General features: G+C 55.9%; 1 protein-coding gene across 17 annotated transcripts in view; it reads left to right on the top strand.

Annotated features, from left to right (window-relative positions):
- MCF2L (MCF.2 cell line derived transforming sequence like) overlaps nucleotides 1-23,470 on the top strand; it is a 195,612-nt gene that overhangs the window by 141,708 nt on the left and 30,434 nt on the right. For 14 of the 17 annotated variants that reach the window (XR_004428947.1, XM_033177185.1, XM_033177184.1 and 11 more), the window contains 6 exons: nucleotides 1,878-1,968; nucleotides 16,527-16,646; nucleotides 19,485-19,601; nucleotides 20,123-20,272; nucleotides 21,460-21,584; nucleotides 23,323-23,437. Coding sequence is in view for 16 of the 17 variants with exons in the window: in XM_033177185.1 (XP_033033076.1) it covers nucleotides 1,878-1,968; nucleotides 16,527-16,646; nucleotides 19,485-19,601; nucleotides 20,123-20,272; nucleotides 21,460-21,584; nucleotides 23,323-23,437 (718 nt within the window). In the remaining variant the exon portion in view is untranslated. Of the gene's footprint in view, nucleotides 1-1,261; nucleotides 1,504-1,877; nucleotides 1,969-5,600; nucleotides 5,881-16,526; nucleotides 16,647-19,484; nucleotides 19,602-20,122; nucleotides 20,273-21,459; nucleotides 21,585-23,322; nucleotides 23,438-23,470 lie in introns of those variants that run through there. The other 3 variants (XM_033177195.1, XM_033177196.1, XM_033177194.1) reach the window with 3 other exon arrangements.

The raw sequence follows: 23,470 nt of genomic DNA, 5'->3' as shown, positions 1-23,470 counted from the left end.
TGCTCTCCTTCCCTCTAGGAGGAGTGGGGCCCGGAGAGCTCCGGGACCAGCTCCCTGGCCTGGAGTCCAAAGGCAGCTCTGAGCACACCGCCGGCCAGGAGGGAGGGGAGCTGGGTTCTGCCTCTGTGGCCTGGTGCATCCAAGGTCCCTTTGTGGAAAAGGCACGTGTAGCACCTGTTACTGGAGGATAACCTGTCACTGTGTACCTCCCGCAAGGGAGCACACAGGTCTACATGGGAAGTACCCACTTTGTCTCACAGTTCAGAAAAAGTCGTCAAAGTGCTCAGACTCAAGAAGTAAATAAGGAAACATGAAAATATAACTTTCTTTCTCTTTTTGAGACAGTCTTGCTCTGTTGCCCAGGCTGGAGTGCAGTGGCACCATCACTGCTCACTGCAGCCTCAAACTCCTGGGCCAAGCAATCCTCCCACCTCAGCCTCCCAAGTAGCTGGGACCACAGGCACGTGCCACCACACTCAGCCAGTCTTTGTATTTTTGTAGAGACAGGGTCTCATCATGTTGCCAGACTGATCTCAAACTCCTGGGCTCCAGTCATACACCCACCTTAGCCTCCCAAAGTGCTGGGATGGCAGGCGTGAACCACCATGCCCGGCTGAAAATATAACTTTAAAAAAATCTTAGCTCCATAAGAACTAAGCCAGATCAGAAAACAAATCCTGTCTGTGGCCCCCACAGCTGTGAAATGGAGTTGCTGACCCCCCGTGCTCGTGCACAGGCCTAGTGCCCACTGCAGAAGGCTGCTTTGAATGAAAGCTAGTGTTTATTCGTGCACTCACCCAGAAGGTTTCTGCCATTATTGAATCAAATTACCCCCATGTGAGGCGTTTTTCACGGCCAGATGCAGGCAAGGACACAGACGCAGCAGCACACACCACACACGCACGTTCAGGGGCCACTGCCTCACCTTCATGTCTTGGGAGTTGCTGTTTCTGTCTTTAAATTCGAGCGTCAGAAGGATCTGAGACATCCGACATAAATCCCTGGCTTGTTCATGGTGCTCGCAGCGAGCAGAGCATGCCACAGACTGCATAATTTATCTCTGTCCTGCAGAATTCTGATTTTCATGTAAACCCAAACATGTTCAGAGACTTGGAAATTAGCGATTCCAGCCCCTGCCTTAGGCGTGCCCGTGTGATTGTTTGTGCCGTGGATTGGCTGGTGGTAGCAGCTGCTGGCATCACGCAATTGGCTTGGCTGCAGAGTGAGCCCACGGAAGAGGGCCCTCCGCACCTACTCTGTGACTCAGGCTCCTGCCGCCAGGCTCAGCCGAGGACGGAGGCTGTCGTTATACAACGCACAAGTGCGGTCTCTGTCACAGATGTGGCTGTCGCAGGGAGTGCTGCCTCCTCTCCCGTTTCCAGCAGATGCTTGGGAACCTTCGGAAGTCTTGGAGATTTTCTCCCAGCACCATAGCGATGCCACCACGAGCGAATCCTTAACGTGGACCTGCACGGGCACCTCAGATGCCAGGACCGGCGTGATGTATGCACCATAAGACTGTTTTGGAGGGTTTGGTCACCCAGGAGAGGAAAATGACTCGGCTCTTAGTGTGGAATAGCAAAGGACTGAGCTCAGGAGAGGTGGTTCTGCCTGAATCTGTGCATCGAGGTGGTTGGTGTTAGGCTGAGAAATAAGAACACATCGGAAGTGTGTGCCCTTCCGTGGATGAGAGCAGGTTCTGGGACTGTGGGGATGGGGCTGCCGGGGCCCCCGTGTGCTGTGCCTCGCGCCTGGTGTTGCAGAAATGGCATCATGAATACGGGGGATCGCCCTCCCAGGACGTTTTCTGAGGGGTTTCCTGGGCAGCCGGCTTCCCACCTGCACACGTTAACGGCAGCGTCTCTTCCTCACTGCAGCCTGCAGGACGCTGGCATCGGATTCATCCTGGTGATAGACCGGCGGCGGGACAAATGGACCTCCGTGAAGGCGTCCGTCCTGCGCATCGCAGTAAGTGCTTCCCGGGGCTCTGCCCCGCGCCCGGCCCCTCCCTGGGCTGGCTGACCGCATGGTGCTCTTCCTCTCCGTCTGCCGCAGTTCCTGCTTTGTGCTGAGTGGGACAGAGCCCGGTCCCGGCGCGTGGAGGCTGGCGCCAAGGCCCCCCTGCTTGAGCTCCCGAGGCGCTGGTGCCTGTGTGTTTTCCCAGATGGGGGAACTCTTTGGGAGCCTCGTGTGACTTGAAAACAATTTCCCCAGACAGGGCAGCCCATGTGTTTCTGAACACCGAGTCTGAGATGCTCGGGATTGAGTACACCCTCCCTCCTACACAAAGCACAGAAGTACTGACCAGGCAGGAAGGGGGCTGCGTGCAGAGATGCTCCAGGCTGGAAGGGGGCTGTGTGCAGAGACGCTCCAGGCTGGAAGGGGGCTGTGTGCAGAGACGCTCCAGGCTGGAAGGGGGCTGTGTGCAGAGATGCTCCAGGCTGGAAGTCTGAAGTGGTACTGCAGAGCTTTTCTAAGTGATTTTCTCCTTTCTAAATCGGGCCATCTATCTTTAGCTGCAACACTGAATGGGCCGCCACCGCCTCCCTTCCCCAGTAACCCAGCCTTGCACGTAGCCACCCTCCTTTGCAAGGACTTTCCCTTGGCGTCCAAGAGTGTTTGCAGATTCTGCGCACTGCCTTCCACAGCAGAAGAGGAGCCGGGTTTGCTGTTGGTTTTAACCCAGAGTAATCATTTAAGAGGGAAGAGATTAAGTCAGCAGAAGCCCCCCAAATCTTATTTTTGTTGGTAGCTCCCACCCGTATCCACGACCCCGGCGTGGAGCATTTCTCACCCACGCTCGCTCTCCCCGCCTGTCAGTCCAAGTTTCACTGCAGCCAAAGGACCAAAAAAGTCTGCCTGTCTTCCAGGAGGTGACCCAGAGCCTGGGTCCAGGCACCTGCATCTTCGCCCGCCCGCCACAGCCCGTCCCTCCCAGGCTCTGGGACCCTGGGTCCTCAGCTGTGTTGGCACAGCTGCTCCAAGCATTCCCCAGCACCAAACCCCAGTGAAGTCAGATTCTCCTGGCCTCTCCTGGGTCCTGCGTTCAGATCATCTTTGGGTTCCCCGGCCTCTCGGTGGCTGCTGGCTGCTGTGCCAAGGTTCTGGGTACAGTGAAAGAAGTCATTCCTTTCCCTGCACATTGCCTCCTTCCTTCATCTTTTACAAGAATTAGAGACCCCATATCTGCTCCGATGCCCACAGCCTTCATCATTTTGGTGCAAGCCTGTCCCTGAGCCACTGGTTCTCACCTAAGTCTTTGGGATGAGGCATCTCCTTGCACCTGCATGGCCCCCCTCTGCCCCTCACCGCAGCTGATCCCCGCCTCAACCTGGCACACACCGCCTATAGCATCGTTATCTGAAATAATTCAAAACACTGAATGCTTCCAAAAAAGTAGACGTGTATAGAATCAGTCTTCCTTTGTTTTAACACTGCATTCGTTTGCTTTTGCATCAGTATAAAGACATACTTGAGCTGGGTAACTGATAAAGAAAGATGTAATTGGCTCACAGTTCTGAAGACTGCACAGGCTTAGCACCTGCATCTTCTCAGCTTCTGGGGAGGCCTCAGGGAGCTTCTAGTCGTGGTGGAAGGCAGCGGGGAGCTGGCATCATGTGGTGAAAGAGGGAGCAAGAGAGAAGGGGGAGGTCCCAGACTTTTGGACAGCCAGATCTCGAGTGAATTTACTGAGCGAGAACTCACCCGTCACCAGGGGGATGGCACCGAGCCATTCATGAGGGGTCACCCCCATGACTTAATCACCTCCTGCCAGGCCCCACCTCCAGCACTGGGAATCACATTTCAACATGAGATTTGGAGGGGACAAAAGTCCCATCCATGTCAAGCATCCCCAGAAATGTAGAAAGTTCTTTTTTTTTTTTTTTTTTTTTTTTTGAGGTGGAGTCTCGCTCTGTCGCCCGGACTGGAGTGCAGTGGCCGGATCTCAGCTCACTGCAAGCTCCGCCTCCCGGGTTTACGCCATTCTCCTGCCTCAGCCTCCCGAGTAGCTGTGACTACAGGCGCCCGCCACCTCGCCCGGCTAATTTTTTTGTATTTTTAATAGAGACGGGGTTTCACCGTGTTAGCCAGGATGGTCTCGATCTCCTGACCTCGTGATCCGCCCGTCTCGGCCTCCCAAAGTGCTGGGATTACAGGCTTGAGCCACCGCGCCCGGCCAGAAAGTTCTTTAGATGAGCCATCGCCAGCTAATGGCAACGTGTCCCTTTCATTATTGTACATTTTAAATGAGTTTGCTCATGAAGTCATAGGCAATTCTAAAATTTAAATCGTAAGAACCCAGGGGGTCAGACGCACATGGACGGACAACAGATACTCTTGGGAAGCACATCAGTCCTGGGCAGGTCCCACAATGTTCCCAGCAAGTACGTCATTGTTTAAAGAACAGACAACTCCGTTACAGCCACATCTTTCACACTTATCTGCTGCTGATATAAAGCATCGGGATGACTCTTAGCGAGACGTGGGTGGTAGGAGTCAGCCTCCCTGCCAGGGCACTTGCAGGTGTCAGGACGCACCTGGGTGCCCTCCATGCCCATGGGGTCCAGGCACCTGCATCTTTGCACACCCACCACAGCCCGTCCCTCACACGGCTCCCGAGCCAGCGTCCCTTTGCCTGGACTCCTGCTCTGCTCCTTCCTTTCAGAGGCCACGCCTCGCTACGTGTGCCCCAGCCCCTCTGCTCACGCCCCGCTACGTGTGCCCCGGCCCCTCTGCTCACGCCCCACTACGTGTGCCCCGGCCCCTCTGCTCACGCCCCACTACGTGTGCCCCGGCCCCTCTGCTCACGCCCCACTACGTGTGCCCCGGCCCCTCTGCTCACGCCCCACTACGTGTGCCCCGGCCCCTCTGCTCACGCCCCACTACGTGTGCCCCGGCCCCTCTGCTCACGCCCCACTACGTGTGCCCCGGCCCCTCTGCTCACGCCCCACTACGTGTGCCCCGGCCCCTCTGCTCACGCCCCGCTACGTGTGCCCCGGCCCCTCTGCTCACGCCCCGCTACGTGTGCCCCGGCCCCTCTGCTCACGCCCCGCTACGTGTGCCCCGGCCCCTCTGCTCACGCCCCGCTACGTGTGCCCCGGCCCCTCTGCTCACGCCCCGCTACGTGTGCCCCGGCCCCTCTGCTCACGCCCCGCTACGTGTGCCCCGGCCCCTCTGCTCACGCCCCGCTACGTGTGCCCCGGCCCCTCTGCTCACGCCCCGCTACGTGTGCCCCAGCGTCTCTGCTCACGCCTCGCTACGTGTGCCCCGGCCCCTCTGTTCACGCCTCGCTACGTGTGCCCCGGCCCCTCTGCTCACGCCTCGCTACGTGTGCCCCAGCGTCTCTGTTCACGCCTCACTACGTGTGCCCCGGCCCCTCTGCTCCCGCCTCACTACGTGTGCCCTGGCCCCTCTGCTCACGCATCATCACGTGTGTCTCTCCGATAAATCAGACACTCCCGGGTTAGATGACAAGAGCTTCCCCGGATATGAGGCTACTTTTTAAGAAATACAAACATCATTTTCTAAAAGCAAAATGTTTCTGCGAGGTCACCCTACAGGATAGTGAAGTAGCCCACAGCAGACCCGTGATTTAGGCGTCGATCTTCAGCTGCCGCGTGTCCCGTTCCGCTCACCGAGTGTGTGATTGGATGAATTTCTGAAGCAGAGTGGCTCATCTTGAAAGCTCTGTCTTGTGAACATCATAACTGCTCCAGTGCCCACAGCCTTCATTGTTTTGGTGCAAGCCTGTCCTGAGCTGCTGGTTCTCACCTAAGTCTTTGGGATGAGGCATCTCCTTGCACCCCCACGGCCCCCCCTGCCCGTCACCGCTGCTGATCCCCGTTCCTGACCCTGCCTCAACCTGGCACACACCGCCAGGTTAGTGTTTGAGTTTTTATTTTTGCATTGATTCTTATACCATAAAAATATGGCTTTTTCTGTCCTTCTTCCTTTAATTCTCAGAGTTCACCGACACTGGTTTGGAAGTAATAGAAGCCAGCATTTTCCAGCAAAATCACCCAGAATTCTCTCTGAACGCCAGTGCTTTCTTGTATGAAAATTTATAGTTATATTAATACACAGACTCTGTTTGTGTAGTCAGCAGGTACTGAGGCTTTTCTCTGTCCCGGGCACTGTCCAGGCATCACGGATGTGAGGGAGGAAATGAACAAGGCTCACCGCCAGCTGGGTGAGGACAGTTGAGGGGGATCACAATGGGGTCGCAGGCAGGGGTGGCAGGGAACAGCTGGGAGGGCGGCTGAGCCGTGGGAAGGGGGCAGAGTCAGGCCCCACATGCCAGGCCCCATCCACCTGGGCTGTGACCCCGGAGAAGGCGTCCTCCTGTCCCCAGGCCCCTGCTGCCCAGGAGCCGGGTTGCCTCCAGGAGGGTTTGGGGCATGAGCAACCAACAGGAGACAATGATGGTGGACGTTGGATGGGCCAGGAGACACGGAGCTCAGAACCGTGGTTTCATGAAGGAGAAGTGGGCCACAAGGCCAAGGAGGCAGGAGGTTGGGGGGTGGGCGGTGATGGCACTGTCATAGGAGCTGGTTGTGCACGAACTGAGACTCAGAGGGTCACTGGGCAAGGGAGCGAGGGCAGCCGTGGACCTGGCCAAGCCCAGGTGCTGGACAGACAAGGAGAGATACGGGTCTGTGCAGTGGGGAAGGGGTGGGTGGTGGGGCTGGGAGGAGGCCCCAGGCTCTGTCCATGGGCCACTCACTTCCTAGAGAGGGCGGACCAGGGATGACCCCTTGGGCATCTTGGTTCAGTTTTTTGGAGATGGTGCAGTTGACCTGACGTGGGTGCACCCAGTAGTGCCTGCAGGGGGCACCTGGACACCACCCCCTGGGCTCCAGGCCTCAACGGCGAGCTTTGGCCCAGGCCTCCGCCTGAAGTGGCTTTGGGAAAACTAGCACTTAGCAACAGCCTAGGCCAGCCGAGCCCTCAAGCAGGTTTCCAAACACACACAGGCTCCAGCTGCCTGACCCTACCAGGGTGCCCAGCTCATGGTGCTGCGGGCGCCACAAAGCAAGCCCGTGGCAGAGACTTTACCTCCAAGTGCTTGGCCACCGAGGGAGACGCAGCGCTTACATAATGTGCCCTGATCCGGGGCTATTTTTAGCCACCATATGTGCTGTCTTAAGAGCTGAGCTTTCCCTAATTTGGGGTGTTCTTTTTTCTTTTTTGGATGCCTTCAAGCATGGCTTGGAATAGAAAAATAAGACATTGGAAGAGCCAAAATCCAGTGTTCCTAAAACCAGGCTCCCCGTGCCTCCATCCAGAGCAAGGCCTGTGTGATGCTGAGGGCGTGTGGGAGCAGGATATGTCCACCGCTACCCACCCAGGGACTCAAGCACCCGGCAACAGCAGAAGGACGAGACCCTCCGAGAGCTCACACGTCTCTTCTCCCTTAGTTGTTCGGTCCTCAGATAGAAGCCTCTTTTGTAAAATGCTGTTGCAAAATCTAACCCTCTTCCACTGTACCGTGTGTGCGTGTGTGTGAGTGTGATGTGTGTGAGTGTGCGTGTGTGTGCTGGTGTGTGTGTGATGTGTGTGAGTGTGCATGTGTGTGCATGTGTATGTGTGTGATGTGTGAGTGTGCATGTGTGTGCGTGGATGTGAGTGCGTGTATGTGTGTGCTGGTGTGCGTGTGTGTGTGCGTGTGTGCTGGTGTGTGTGTGCACGCGCTCACATTTTGGGATTTTGTAATAGAGTGTATACATGTTTAGAGCTATAGCCTAAATCAAACTAAGTCTAGATCCTCAAGTAGGTGGCTGGAGAAAGCGAATCTAATTTTTAGACCGCATGGGGCCAGAACTGTTTTTCCTGTAACGCCGGTGCAGTCTGTGTGTGCAGGAAAGGTGGAAAACGAGGTGTCTGAGGGACCTCGGACTTCCAGGTTGTCCAGCAGATTTTTCACGTTGGCAAAATACAATTGTATGCGGCCCTGCGACCGGATTCCTCTCCTTTGCCAGCTCCTGGGGCTCTGCGGAGGAGCTGACCGTGGGGGCGGTGGTGGTGGGGCCAGTGGAGGCGGGGACGGGGTGGGGGGCGGTGGGAGCGGAGCTAACTCCAGGAGGACTTCCCGGCGGAGGTGATGCTTGATGAGAACCTGACGGGAGGAGTTGTCGTCCAGATGGAGCGGGCGAGGAGCTTCCCCTGGGAACACAAAGCAGCCCTGGGGTCAGGGGCTAGAGCGCTGGCTGCCGAGGGAGAGAGGACCAGGTCTGTGTGCCCCTCTCTGAAGAGGCGAGACTGTCCCCCAGGGCAGGGAACTGAAATGCGCGCTACATAACCGTGGCTACTCGGGGGTGTGGGGGACCCAGCTCTTCCCAGTGTGGCTGAGCTTTCTCCGAACACGGCTGCTGAGTGCAGCAAGCACCTGCCCGGGTGAGCACAGTCCCGCCGCGGTGGACGGAAGGAGACCAGGACCTGCCGGGTGTCTCCTGCGCACCAGCTGCTGTGGCGAATGCATTCAGCGCACCCCGCGCGTTCGGCAGCCCCCATTACAGGTGGAGGAGCTGGGCTTCGGGGCAGTAGGGAACCGGCTGATGGGGTGGGGCGGCCTCTGAAACCCGAGCTCTCTCCCTGCTCCGGGGGTCCCAGGGCCGGCGGTGGGCGGTGCAGGTTCCTGCAGAGTATTTCCGGGGAGGCCGCCCGCGAGGCTTCCATGACGCTGAGAGCGACTGTCCTTCGTGCGAAGGTTCGCTCCTCCCACCGACGCGAGGATTTAACAGGCTTGAGGTGTCTAGCAAGGGTGGGAGATCCAGAGGCCCCCAGCCCTTCTTCGCTGTGTATTTCCGGAACGTGGAATCCAAGGGTCCAGTAAGGGCAGCACCAGCCGTCCTGCTTCTCTCTCTAAAGACCTCGGAGGCGATGCAGTTAATAACGAGGTTGTCTTAGTCCAGGTCTGCTGCTTACATGTCAGGGCATCTGGAACTGGGCACTTCACAGCGAAAAAGAATCACGCCTTACAGTTGAGGGCCGCATCTGGTGAGATCCCTCTTGCTGGTGGGTCCCCAGGCGGTGCAGGGCCTCACCTGGTGAGGGGAGAGGGAGCCAGGCGGGGCTGCCTCCCCTGCTTATAAAGCCACCAGGCCCCCACCCACCCCCACGACAGCCCGTTAATCCGTGAATCCATGAATGGATGAATCCATTCATGAGGGTGGGGCCGTCCTGACCCAGTCGCCTCTGAAAGGAACTGCCTCTCAAAGCTGCCACAAGTCTCGAAGTTGCGTAGGGACGAACATTCCAACCACACCAAATGTTTATTTCAGAATTGCTGAAAGAATCGGTTTTAAATGTTCTCAGCACAGAAAAATGGTGAGTGGGTGAGGTGACGGATCGGTTAATTGGCTTGATTTAATCATTCCACTGAGGATACCTGTAGCAAAACATCACTGGGTGCCCCATAAGTAGATACCATCATGATTTGTCAGTTAAACGTAGAAACATTTAAAAAAAAAAAAAAAGAAAGAAAGAAAAAGAGCTCTGAGACCCAGGCTCACTCAGCGGCTTTTTCTCCCAGAGAAGAGGAAGGATCCTGCCTGGGCTCCCTGGACCAGGTGCCTCGTGAGGCTCGGTGTGGGACCGTGGACCCTGCAGATCTCGCTGGCTTCCCTGACTAATAAACCCAGAGCCAGGCCTTGCTGGTGAGGGGCCAGGGACTCTTCGCTGAGTCTTCTCCAGTCTTGCTTTTCACTACCCTTGATGCCTGGAGCGAGAGTATTTGCCTGGTTTATTTTTTTCAGCTTAGAGCTCATTGAATGGAGTCAGAACCCCTGCATTGTGGTGGCTCAGGCATTTGAGTGAAGGATGGATCAGGAGGGAGGGGGGATGCCACTGCCCCACGCATGGAGGAGAAGAGCTGTGAGCTACAGCAGCCACGTGTCTTTTTCCTCTCAACTTTCAGTTCAGAAAAATTTCAGACCTACAGAAAATTTGGTAGAGTCTCACAGTGAACAATCCTCAGCTGTGGTCATTAACAAAGTGCCCATTCGTGTGTGTGTGTGTGTACAGAAACACACAGACACATCACACACAGACATAGACACAGACGTACACACGTCACACAGACATCACAGACACAAAACACATCACAGAACACACACAGACACACACATATATATACACATATATCCACATATACATCACATAAACACACACGCCCAGAAACATACATCACAGACACACACATATATATACACATATATCCACACATACATCACATAAACACACACACACACACACCCAGAAACATACATCACACAGACACAGAGACACATCACACACACGAACACATATATATACACATATACACACATCACATAAACACAGACACACACAGGTTTTGCTGATGAGAGCTGGCTCTGCCATCATGTCTGTTCCTCCCGGATTGCTGACATGATGTCTCCTGAGAGGAGCCACCCCCTGTGTAACCACAGGCCACGTAACCACAGGCCGCATGACCACAGGCCACGTAACCACAGGCCACGTGACCACAGGCCGCGTGACCACAGGCCACGTGACCACAGGCAGGTCAGCATTGTGGCAACACTGCCCTCTGGTCACCCACACATGGGGCTTTCTCCACGTGTCCCGTCATGTCCTTCCTATATTTTGTTAAAATCTAGGTCCAGTGAAGGACGGCGTCCACGTCGGCTGTCCACCCTTCTCGGTCGTCTCTAATAAATCCAGGTCCAGTGAAGGACAGCGTCCACGTCAGCTGTCCACCCTTCTCAGTCATCTCTAATCCACCCAGTTGTTGGTTTTTGTTTTGCTTTCTGTCCTTTATGAGATTGAGATTTGCAAAGGGTTGAAGCCAGTTGCTTTGTGGAATATCCTTTCATCTGATGTCCTTGTGATTAGTTTCCACATGGTCCTTTGGGGCGGGAATCCTGGTGGGTGAGCTTCTGGGGCAGCCCGTGGAGGCCCAGGATGTCCATGTGTCCCGTGATTGGGGCGGTCTCTTGTGCTCAGACGGCCAAGGAGGCATCCGAATTTCCCCAGGAGAAGGTGCCTCTCCCCTTGGTCATCAGTGGGTGGTGTGTGGTGATGCTCAGGACAGGGCGAAGGTCCCGTGGCTGAGGTGTCCACTGACCGTTTCTGCCTGAATGGGTGGTTCGGTGGTGGTTGCCACAGGGCTGTGTTTTCGAGGGGAGTGGCAGGTGCCTGGCATCTGCGTCCACACCTGCCTGGGAGCCTCCCTCCATTTCTTACTCCATCACCTCCTGTGTCCCTGCAGCTGTGTCTCCAGTGATCTTTCCTCTCCACCTCTGCAGGGTGAGGTTTTGCACTGATTACAAAGTAAACATGCACGCCCCTTCAGGGTCCTGGTCCTTAGGGAGCTGGTTAACAAGTTGACCAGAAAAACAACCGAATACTTCTCAGCTCTTGTTGTGAGCTTGGTTCACATGGCTCTGAATCTGTGAGATGTAACCAGTGCTGGGCAGAACCTTGGCAGAATTTTGCTAGCGTCTGCTGAGAAGCAGGGGGGAGGTTCTGGGGGTTGGCTTGAGCTGTGGGGTGAGTGTGGGAGAGACGGCGAGCTCCCTCCCATCAGTCAATCAACAGACTGTCCTGTTTTCATAGTAGTCCCGGCCGTAATGTCATTCGAGTCCAATCTCAGGATCCGGAATGTACGCCTGTTCTCCAGGTCTGCTTCCTGTGAAATTCATGGGGATTATTATACATTCTGGAGTGGGAGTGTGATTGGAAGTGCGTGTGCAGATTCTCCCTGTATTTTCTCCCAGGCTTTCGAGAGGAACATTTGCTAGGGGACCAGTCTCCAAACGGCCACGCTGTGGTTTAGGATTGGTCTTAGGAGCGATGGCCTCACACACACAGCAGCAGCCATCCCGAGCACTCACATCCGAACGTCCACGGGAACGGGGTCCACGCCCATTGCTTTCCTCACCCGGTCCAGTGTCTCTGATTCTGGCTCCAAAGTTTTCTTCATCTGTTAACGCTGAGACACAAACAGACTTTCAAATGCACATTTTTATGTAAACTCGTGTTTGCTTTTTGGCTACTATCAGACAAGTGTAATTGGTGAGGTTTCAGCTGCACTGAAATTAAATATATAATGTCAAGCTGGATAAGTGTGGCTTGGAGCAGACCTTAAGGAAGGTGATTTGAACTTGGGGAGGGTTTTTCAAACAGAGTTCCCCAAAGTACCCAGTTCTACAGAGTTCCCAGCGTGTCCTGTGGGCTTTAGCTGCGTTGGGAAATATATGCAGTGATTATTTTGTGAGTCTCTAAGAATATTAACTCAGAAACCAGTGAACTCTTTTTCTACCTCCAGACTACAATGCTGTGGTCATCACACATATCTGTTCCTAAGTTCATCCAGGTCAGCCCAGAAAAAGCAATATTGTTTTCATATGACATAAAAACTTATTATACTCTTAGGATTAATTTATTGTTGAGTAATTTACAAAAAGACTTGACCTGGCAGCCTCCATCCCAAATTCTTCATCCAGTTACCATTTGTACTTACCCCCAGCTTTTAAAATAAAGTTTTTATTTTAGACCTTTCTCCAGCTTTTAATACAAACGGTCAGCTCCAATTTAGAGAAAATTTAATTTGCTATTATATTTATTCGAACTATGTGTTTGTGTACATCATTAGCACCTTCTCACTCAGCTAGGATCTTCCAATTTATTCTATTTAATGTAATGATCCAATAACTTAAAATACAAAACACTAAAACTGAGCCAAGGAAGAGGGGGTTGTGTTTAATGTTGGCAGAGCCTCCAGGAACCAGCCTTGCTGCTGGGGTGTGCTTCGCTCCCAGAGGCTTTAGGGGCAAATGAGCTGCACCTGCTGGAGACATGGACCCCTCCCCCACACACCCGGCTTCATCTCCGAGCTTCAGGCTCTCAGCCTGTCCTTAAAGATCCAGGTGATAAAAGTGACAGTGAAATGTAGAAGAGCATGATTCATTGCACCTCCAGAAAAAGAGTGGTTTTCCGTAAGTAGTAGTGGCCAATTTCACAGCAGTGTGAAGGATTTTCAGTCTGCTCGTTGCGGAGACACAGAATCTGCCCTGGGGCATCCCACTCCTTGGGGCTTGCTTCTCGAAGGAGAGCTGCCCAGGCGTCCCATCCATCAGGATCGCACTCCCTGTAGATGCTCAACTCACGATTCCCTGTTTGTAATTCAGCCTGTCCGTCAGAGCATCTCACCCACGTGTGCTCCCTGCAGAAGGTGAACGGCCGTGGCCTTGGTCTACATCCAGGCGTTGTGTGAAACAGTGGGGCAGAGAGGGCTCAGATGCAGGGCCCCTCCAGAGCACTTCCCTGAGGGCCGCAGGTGGAGGGAATGGGTGTGGAGGGCAGCGGAGGCAGGACGGTCCCTCGGGAGCCATCAGCCTCCCCTCCCTCATCCACTCCGCAGCAGACACCCGCAGAGCACCTGCCAAGTATGCTGGCCACTGAGGGCCGTGGTCCCTGCCATGCAATGCAGATGAAGCAGAGGTCTTCATGGGAGGGGCCCTGTGGGAAAGGTATGCAGTGTCCAGCCAGCGACAGGACATTGTCCACCTACCCTGGACAGGGAGGGCAGCCGCCCAGTGACTGAGCCCTTAGTTTCTGCACATGGTGCGGGGGCACATCTCTGGTTTTAATTCCTACAAGGTATTCAGGTGACCTGAAATGCAGCTCATGGTTCATGTTTGGGTGCTGAGTGTTTCAGCACTGAGTGTTTGGGTGCTGAGTGGTCGCTGAGTGTTTGGGTGCTGAGTGTTTGGATGCTGAGTGTTTAGGTGCTGAGTGTTTGGGTGCTGTGTATTTGGGTGCTGAGTGTTTGGGTGCTGTGTGTTTGGGTGCTGAGTGTTTGGGTGCTGTGTGTTTAGGTGCTGGGTGGGCAGTGAGTATTTGGGTGCTGAGTGTTTGGGTGCTGTGTATTTGGGTGCTGAGTGTTTGGGTGCTGTGTGTTTGGGTGCTGAGTGGGTGCTGTGTGTTTAGGTGCTGGGTGGGCAGTGAGTATTTGGATGCTGAGTGTTTGGGTGCTGTGTGTTTGGGTGTTGAGTGTTTGGGTGCTGTGTGTTTAGGTGCTAAGTGTTTAGGTGCTGTGTGTTTGGGTGCTGATTGGTTGCTGAGTGGGTACTGAGTATTTAGGTGCTGTGTGTTTGGGTGCTGTGTGTTTGGGTGCTGTGTGTTTGGGCACTGGATGGGTGCTGAGTGTTTAGGTGCTGTGTGTTTGGGTGCTGGGTATTTGGGCGCTGAGTGTTTGGGTGCTGAGTGTTTGGGTGCTGATTGGTTGCTGAGTGGGTACTGAGTATTTAGGTGCTGTGTGTTTGGGCACTGGGTATTTGGGCACTGAGTGTTTGGGCGCTGAGTGTTTGGGTGCTGAGTGTTTAGGTGCTGAGTGGGTGCTGTGTGTTTGGGTGCTGAGTGGGTGCTGTGTGTTTAGGTGCTGGGTGGGCAGTGAGTATTTGGATGCTGAGTGTTTGGGTGCTGTGTGTTTGGGTGTTGAGTGTTTGGGTGCTGTGTGTTTAGGTGCTAAGTGTTTAGGTGCTGTGTGTTTGGGTGCTGAATGGGCTCTGTGTGGGCACTGAGTGAGTGCTGAGTGTTTAGGTGCTGCATGTTTGAGTGCTGTGTGTTTGGGCACTGGATGGGTGCTGAGTGTTTAGGTGCTGTGTGTTTGGGTGCTGGGTATTTGGGCGCTGAGTGTTTGGGTGCTGAGTGTTTGGGTGCTGATTGGTTGCTGAGTGGGTACTGAGTATTTAGGTGCTGTGTGTTTGGGCACTGGGTATTTGGGCACTGAGTGTTTGGGCGCTGAGTGTTTGGGTGCTGAGTGTTTAGGTGCTGAGTGGGTGCTGTGTGGGTGCTGAGTGTTTGGGCACTGAGTGGGTGCTGAGTGTTTAGGTGCTGTGTGTTTGGGTGCTGTGTGTTTGGGTGGTGTGTGTTTGGGCGCTGCTTGGGTGCTGAGTGCGTGGGTGCTGAGAGTTTGGGTGCTGAGGACAGACTTGTCAAGGTGTAGGATCCCACAACTGTGGAAAAGGCATTGTATAATCCTGAGTGAGGTCCCAGCTGCTTATGTTGTAATCCCAGAGCTGGGTTGGAACTTGGGGTGCGCAATCTAGAATTCCCGCCTGAGACCATGTTGTCAGCAGTGGAGATGAACCCAGGTGTCCCTGCAGCCAGCGTGGCCGGAGGGCCTAGCCTTGACCCACACCACACGCGTCTCCTGACTTCAGACCCTCCCCCAGCTTCCTGACCTCAGGGCCCTCTTCTTATCGTCCTTGCTAGACCAGCCTGGACATTCGAGTGTGGCCGGGGCAGTGCCCAGCCAGGACATGCTGATGAGGCAGTCACTCCTCCAGTCCTTGCTGCTATATTCCTTTCGGGCTTTAGGGTAATCCCATTCTCTTCTATATGTCAAATTTTAGGTGCATTTAACTTAGTTATCCAGAAATCAAACTCAGTTGCTTCACAATTTCTTTTTTGGTGATGGGGTCTCCCTGGATTTCAGCATCTGGACTTAACTTGGCGTCGAGAGCAGCTGTCACTGCACGTCTATCATCGTGGCTTTTGAGCGCTTCCTTGGTGCAGGCGCTCACTGAACGCCACGCACGCCTTGGTCCATTTCATCTTCGAAAGGGTGTCACGAGTAGGCACTGCCGCTCTCCCCACTTTCCCAATGGAGAAGCAGAGACAGAGAAGGGGAGTGACCTGCCCAAGGTCCCACGCTTTGTAGGAGGCAGAGCCGGTTTCCAAGTAAATTCATGTAACTGTGTCCAAGGCCGTGTGTATGCACCAGGACCCAAGATTACTTTTATTTTTGTAGGTAACACACATACGTGTCTACGTGGCTTTTATAAAATTTGACAAGTGTCTTGGTTTCCTGGGGCCTTGTAACAAAGTAACCACAGACTGGCCACTGGAGGCACAGAAGCGTGTTCCCTCCCAGCCCTGGAGGCGGGATCTGAGCTCAGGTGTGGCCGGGCCAGCTCCTTCCGAGCTACGAGGCTAGAGGCTACAGGGAGCATCTCTCTGCCCCAGGCCTCTCTCCAGCTTCTGGCCTGGCTGCCTCCCTGGTGTCCCTGGGTGCGGAAGCACCGCCCCGACCTCCACCAGCATCCTCTCTGGGCGCTCTCCACGCCGTGCTGGGATCAGGGCCCGCCCCAGTGACCTCGTTTTCGCTTGGTTACCTCTGTAAAGACCCCGTCACCAACCAAGGTCACGTTCGGAGGCACTGGGAGTTAGGCTTCACCATAATAACTTGGGGGGGACATGGTTCAGCCCCTAACAGCTGTTGTAAGCTTTTGACTTTTCCATGTGTAAGCAGCATAACGTTCTACCAAGGCATGTGGCTTTTTTTTTCTTTTAGAAAAGGGTGATGCCTCTTACAGAGACCAGCATCTCTGCCATGTTTATCTAAGTGTAAACCTGCCGCTCTGAGGATGCCCGGCCCACGAGCTGTGCCTCCCTGGTCAGCCCAGTGTGCAGGCACCGCGCGAAGGGACCGCTGTCTGCAGAGGGCGCTGCAGGCTCTTGTCTCTCGCCCTGTCTCGCAGGCGTCTTTCCCGGCAAACCTGCAGCTGGTCCTTGTGCTTCGCCCGACGGGTTTTTTCCAAAGGACTCTCTCCGACATCGCTTTCAAATTCAATAGAGATGACTTTAAGATGAAGGTGCCGGTAAGTTCCGCCCCCCCCCCCCCAAACACACACACACACACACACACACAATGCGGGAGCAGAACGGAACTAATTGCCGTCCTGGCTCATCTGTGATCATCGAAATCCTCGAGGAGCTGACTTCAGGGCCACGTGGTCCGCAAAACCCTGCAGGACCTGGTGGGAAGCTGCACTTCCTCAACGCTGTCAGAAGCCGCGCAATCCTTTCTTCCCGCCCTCGCCCCCAGCCCCCACCCCACCGGGGGTACACAGAGCATCAACCTCAGACAGGCCACTGTGTGGGCGTCCCATCAGGATGCGGGTCACGCGACATTCCTACCCCCAGGAAAACTGTAGAACTCGGGACCCTAAGGACTGACAGTCCCCCTGGCCCACCTGCGAGGAACTCAGCGCAGGCCCTGCCTGCACCCCAGGGATGAGAGAAGGGCTGGGGAGGGGGCTGTAAGCGTCCCTGGACCTGGGACCTGGGACCCACTGCTGACAGGGATGGGCCAGACCTGTCCTGGAGCAGCCAACAGGGTGACCACTACCCCATCGCCACCACACTAGCCCGGCACAGGGCAGTGTCTCCCAGCACTGCCCACTGAGAAAGCACCTTCAGCCCTGATCTGCTGTCCTTTAAAGAACAAAGGCTTCACAAAGTCTCCTGGGGCCTGTGGAGCCCAGTCACCAGCCCCAGCTGTGTCAGCGCCCCCTGAGAGCCCTGGTCAGCTGACTCGCGAGCTCACATCTTCTCTGCCACAAAGAGAACAGAGACATATGGGCCAGCGCCAGGCACCTGAGAGCCCCCCACGGCACCAGCCAGATGCTGCTGGAAGCCAGGGAATCTGGGGTGCAGGTCGCTCACTGTGAAGCTACTCCCTGTGCCCTGGGAATCAGGTGGCACAAGCCCTCCCTCCCCACCCTCATTGTGCTACAACCTCAACACCAAACGTGCAAGAGCCCTTCTCTGACAGGGAAGAAAACGGCCTGGGACCTTTCCCCCATGTACTGCCCCCTTCCACTCCCCTCCTCTTCCCCCTTTTTCCCTTCCCTCTCCTCCTCCCTTTCCCCCTCCTCTCCCCGTGCCCAAGACAGCCCTGGGGGCCACAAGGCCCCATCCGCTCTGCCCACCCCCATGCAGTCCACTCTGGGTGTCGCCTGTGACCCTGGTGCCTGGTCTGGAGCAGTGACTGCAGGTGCAGGGCGGTCTGCATGGCACCCCATGGGGTTCCATGCCATCGTGCTTTGGTGGCCCCAGAACCACCGGCTTCCGAGCCACTGGGAAACCCTGTGCATGCACCGTTTTTGTAGCCTTGGAGAAGCCTTAGTTTCTGAACAGTCCATTCCCTAGAGACAACCAGTGACAAAACCGTACAGAGCAGGGACTCGTGGGCAGTGGGAGGCTCGTGTCCTGACACCAGGACGAGCTAGGCATTGTGTGTGCAGCTCAGCGCCCCGCAGACAGCACCTCTCACGGTGGTGTGTGCGTGTTATGGTATGATAGAGATAACTCCGTGTGCCCTCCTTCCCTCCTATTTGGCAGGCACTGCACAGTAGCCATAGGCTTTGAGACCACAGATGTGTCACAGGGAGCAAGGCTGACCTCACGGGTCATCCATGCCACAGGCTCCCCTGCACAGTGGCTCCACAGCAAGTCATCAAAATGGGTTTCACAAAAATCAGCAGTATCTTCAAACTCACAGCCCCGCTTAGATAATTCTTGAAGTTACAGAGCGGATGATGTGAAGGATGCAGTTGTTGACACGTGTGTGTCCATGTTTCCATGCTGGGTGCTGAACTCAGCCCTAGAAAGGAGACATTAGGGAGAACGGTGGCCCCGGCACCTCTGCTGCCATGGCTGACTATCTGGCACAGTCACCCCCAGTTGAGAGTGCCCACTCTAGACTGATACGGTATTTAATAATACATCATGTGGTGTCAAATAACCGCTGAGCCAAACCTCGGGAGGCCCGTTTTGTGGTCCCGTCTGACAGCTTGCAAAGCCAAGCCTAGATTTTATCTAAACCCATGGATGGAGTGGCCTCAAGAAGGGCAAGAGAAAGGCAGAGAAAGGAAGACAAGGCACATGGAGCTTATGCAGCCGTCTCAAGCATGGGTTTCCCGCGTAACCGTAACCGTGCGGGAACTGCCAGGCTCTCCCCGTCTGGCCTCAGTGGTGGGGTGTTGATTTCAGCTGGTGTCTACAATGACCACGGGTTGTTTTCGGCAGGAACAGGCCTAAAAATGAGCATCCTTCCCATCAGAGCGCTGTCTGATGATGTTGCTGGAGGAGGTGTAAACGCCTGCTGCATGTCCGTGGCCGTCACAGGCCACTCTGCGTTGGGTTTTGTGCACCTCCAACAGCGTCATTGGCTCCTCGCCGTGGCATGATCAGCTCAGGCACAACATGCCCATTTACGAAGGAGGCAGCCGAGACACAGAGAGTGGGCGGTTGGCCTGTGGGCGAGTGGGACCCACACCTGGGTCCACACAGGTCCAAAGCCAGGCGCCCCTGTCCGCACAGCTGCCCACAGCATCCAGGCACCCCCATCTGCACAGCCACCAACAGCATCCAGGCATCCCCGTCTGCTTAGCCACTGACAGCGTCCAGGTGCCCCTGCCTGCACAGCTGCCCACAGCGTTCAGGCGCCCCTGTCCACACAGCCACCCACCATGTCCAGGTGCCCCCATCCGCACAGCCGCCCACAGCATCCAGGTGTCCCCATCCGCACACTGCCCACAGAGTCCAGGCAGACGTGGTCGCCTCTGTGCTGCTGTGTGTTCTGCTGATGGGGTAGCTCTTTTGGGAGCCAACAATAATCCCAAACGCCACCACCCACTCCCTTTCTCCTCCAGGTCATAATGCTGAGCTCCGTACCAGATTTACACAGTTACATCGATAAGTCGCAGCTGACCGAGGACCTGGGCGGGACCCTGGACTATAGCCACTCCCGGTGGCTGTGCCAGCGCATGGTGAGCCGCGTCGGGGCCGGCGGGGGGCGGGGCTGGCTGCTACCAGCTCGGGCACCTCCACGGAATTGCTTTCACGTCACAGCACAGCCTTTTCCAAAAACATGTTCACATTAACAGTCGTTTTCTTTCCCAAGAATGAGGAGATGGTCTCAGTGGACCTTAGTCATTGTAAAGAAGTAACATGAGTAATAAGTTTGGGAGTGGCTTTCTCTGGGCTTGGAGACCAAAAAAAAAAAAAAACCTCTTGGGTTGTGGTTTGCAGCATTCACTGCTCTCGACAGGGAGAGGCAGCACAGGCACAGGCGACTCTAGGCGGCGGGCACATGTGTAGAGTAGCCTGGTATATTTCTGAAGAGGTCAAGGAGGGCAGGACGCCGTGGGAGGGTATTCACTGTCCTCGCATTAGCTAGCCTCGCCTGACGGGTCTACGCGGGAACGGTTTCTGCCGGTGTCTGCTTTCAGGGCAGCAGGAGGTGGGTGCAGTGCACAAGGCGTGCAATTGTGTTTTCTCTGTCCCCAAGGCCATCGAAAGTTTCGCCCTCATGGTGAAGCAGACGGCTCAGATGCTGCAGTCCTTCGGGACCGAGCTGGCCGAAACAGAGCTGCCCAATGACGTCCAGTCGACGAGCTCAGTGCTGTGTGCGCACACAGAGAAGAAGGACAAGGCGAAGGTATGTGGGGCGCTCCGGTTGGAAGCTGCAGGGGCTCCGGTCAGAAGCTGCGGGGGATCTTCCGTCCCTGCGGGAGTTCGTGTTGGCAGCATGTGAAACCAAGAAGTCAGCAGGCTTGAGATGCCTTTTGATGGCGATTAGCTGGGCACCTTCTCCGATGAGGACGGAATAAAAGCAGCATAAATGAAACCTGTAGCATGCTAGCTGCGGCTGCCATTATGGCGTTGGGTCAACCATTGGCCCTGGGCAGCCGTGGCTTCAGGAGTGGGACCGGGGGCGGCTCTCCTCTCAGGAGCGCTTTTGGCTGTCCGTGCAGGGAGCTCCCAAATAGACTGCTCTGTTGCTTCTGAGTGTGACCGAGACAGGATGTCTGTGCCGCTTTCTTATGCCGAGCAGGCAATGAAGTGGTGGTTGGAGTTCCTGTTCGCAGAACATTCCCAGTGCTCACGTGTCCACAGCCCTTGCTGAGACAAATGTATTCTGAGGAGCACATGCTCCCGGCTGTTCTGCCCCTGGCTTTGCAGCAACGGTGGCCCAGGGCCATGACCTGCTGGTGTGTCCCTGAGGACTGTGCCTCTGTGCTCACCCGGCCACTCCACCGTGAGGACGCTGTGAGGACCAGGAGCAGGCACCATGAGAAAGCCTGGTCTCTGGGTCTCCAGGTCTCCTGGTCTCCTGGTCTCCGGGTCTCCTGGTCGCCTGGTCTCCTGGTCTCCTGGTCTCCTGGTCTCCGGGTCTCCTGGTCTCCTGGTCTCCTGGTCTCCTGGTCGCCTGGTCGCCTGGTCTCCTGGTCTCCGGGTCTCCGGGTCTCCGGGTCTCCGGGTCTCCTGGTCTCCTGGTCTCCGGGTCTCCTGGTCTCCGGGTCTCCGGGTCTCCGGGTCTCCGGGTCTCCTGGTCTCCTGGTTGCCTGGTGTCTCTGGGTCTCCAGTGACTCTCACCATAACCCGTTGCCCTGAGTGACCTGTAACGGCAACTCTGCCCCGGGGCACACAGGAGTGAGGGAGTCCCCCACATTGGCCTGCCCTGCCCGCACGACCCCACAGAAGAGACCGGGAAGACTCGGGGGTCGGGGGTTGACCCCTCCTCAGTCCCCGCCCCCTCAAGAGCAAGGCCCCACAAGGCCTCACCACTGGCCTGCACTGAGTGCCTGGATGAGGCCGGGGTGCAAGGCTGCGTTCTCTCCACAGGAGGATTTGAGGCTGGCACTGAAAGAGGGGCACAGCGTTCTGGAGAGCCTCGGGGAGCTGCAGGCTGAGGGCTCAGAGCCCGGCGTGAACCAGGACCAGCTCGACAACCAGGCCACCGTGCAGAGGTGAGGCCCGGCCGCCTTCCTGCCCTTGTCCTGTCCGAGTCCAGGGAAGGGTCCTCTCAGGCACACAGCCTCTGCGAAAGAAAGAAGCCATGGTAACAGCAGGCGGCGCAGGAGGCAGCCCCACGCCTGGCCGGGCCGGCACAGCAGCTATAGCCTCCAGGCCTCTGTGTGGACCTGGCTCCTCCTGCTGAAATGCTTTTCTCCTGAACCCCACAGAAAGCCGCTGTTCTAGGGACAATTTCCTAGAGCAAATGCCCTTTTGCAGGCATGAAGGAGACGTTAGGGGAAGCAGAGGCCTTAGACGTGGGGCTGCTGCATAGTGAGCGGGGCTTCCATGGACAGGGAGAAAGCTTGGGGTTCTCCTCGCTGCAGCTAGTGTTTCTTACTTTCATTGTAAAAGTGTGATTCTCATATTCCTCTCTTGGGCTTCCAGCTTTATAGCAGCACAGGGTAGGGCATTTGTGTGGTTGGCATGGTGCTCTAGGATGTCCAGAACTCCCTGAGCACCCCCCAATAACCCCCCAGAACTCCCCGAGCCTCACCCATCCCATCCTCCCCAAGACTCCCCAAGCCTCCCCTGTCCCATCCGCGCTGGTGGGTGCTATCAGCCCTGCCTCCCAGCTGAGGAGCAGGGCCCACACAGCTGGACAGCGGCTTGTCCGGCAGGGCTGTGTGGGGCGCACCCAGGCCTAGACCGAGCTGGTCCTTTTGACTCTCAGCTGCCATTGACTCCCACGCAGCGTGGCCCACACCCTGAGCTGCCTTCTGTGCCAGGGACACACCAGAGGCCCCGGGGACTGAAGGACGCATTCTTGAGGGGCTCCTCGTAGATGGGGTACTGTGGTCCACGAGGCGGAGGTTGTAGCACAGTCCATGAGGGTCGGCCTTGCCCTGGCCGGTGTCAGGCACCTTGTCAGCTTCCCAAAGACTCAGTTTCCTCATCTGTAAAGTGAAGCTGATCCGTGCACACGCCTGGCAGGGTGGGTGTGGGGCTGACTGGGTGGTGCACAGCTGGAGTCCCAGCTACTTGGAGGCAGAGGTTGCAATGAACTGAGATTGCACCACTGTACCCAGCCCAGGTGATACAACCAGACCCTATCTCAAAAAATAAATTAAAAAAAAAGTTTTTGGCCAGGCGCAGTGGCTCACGCCTATATCCCAGCACTTTGGGAGGCCAAGGCAGGCAGATCACGAAGTCAGGAGATCGAGACCATCCTGGCTAACACGGTGAAACCCCATCTCTACTAAAAAATACAAAAAATTAGCCAGGCGAGGTGGTGGGCGCCTGTAGTCCCAGCTACTCAGGAGGCTGAGGCAGGAGAGTGGTGTGAACCTGGAAGGCGGAGCTTGCAGTGAGCTGAGATCGCGCCACTGCCCTCCAGCCTGGGCAACAGAGCGAGACTCCAGCTCAAAAAAAAAAAAAGTTTTTAAATTCTTAAAAATAAAAATGAAATGAACAGACTCGGCAGTGCAGCCTCGTCGCAGTGACCTAGAGGGAGAGAAGCAGGAAGGAAAGCACACGGCCCCTGATGCTTTCTCCAGGGCCTCCCTCCCATGCTAACGCCCTGAGTGCCTGGGCCTGCAGATCCCAGGTTTGGGTGCAGGGAGTGAGTGCAGGCCAGGATCTCAGGAAGGCCCAGGGTGGAGTGAGCCTTGGGGTCGCTAGAACTCTCACTGTGCTCCACGTTGTGTGGGGCACCCTGAGCCACGCAGACGGTCAGCTCCTCCTCTTTCCCAGGCTCCTGGCCCAGCTGAACGAAACCGAGGCTGCCTTCGATGAGTTCTGGGCAAAGCATCAGCAGAAACTGGAGCAGTGCCTGCAGCTTCGGCACTTCGAGCAGGGCTTCCGGGAGGTGAGTGGCCCTGGGTGGAGCCGGCAGCTGCCC

Source organism: Trachypithecus francoisi, unplaced genomic scaffold (assembly GCF_009764315.1).
Source record: "Trachypithecus francoisi isolate TF-2019V2 unplaced genomic scaffold, Tfra_2.0 Lachesis_group18, whole genome shotgun sequence".
Lineage (NCBI taxonomy): Eukaryota > Metazoa > Chordata > Mammalia > Primates > Cercopithecidae > Trachypithecus > Trachypithecus francoisi.
This window is presented reverse-complemented; position numbering and strand designations above follow the sequence as displayed.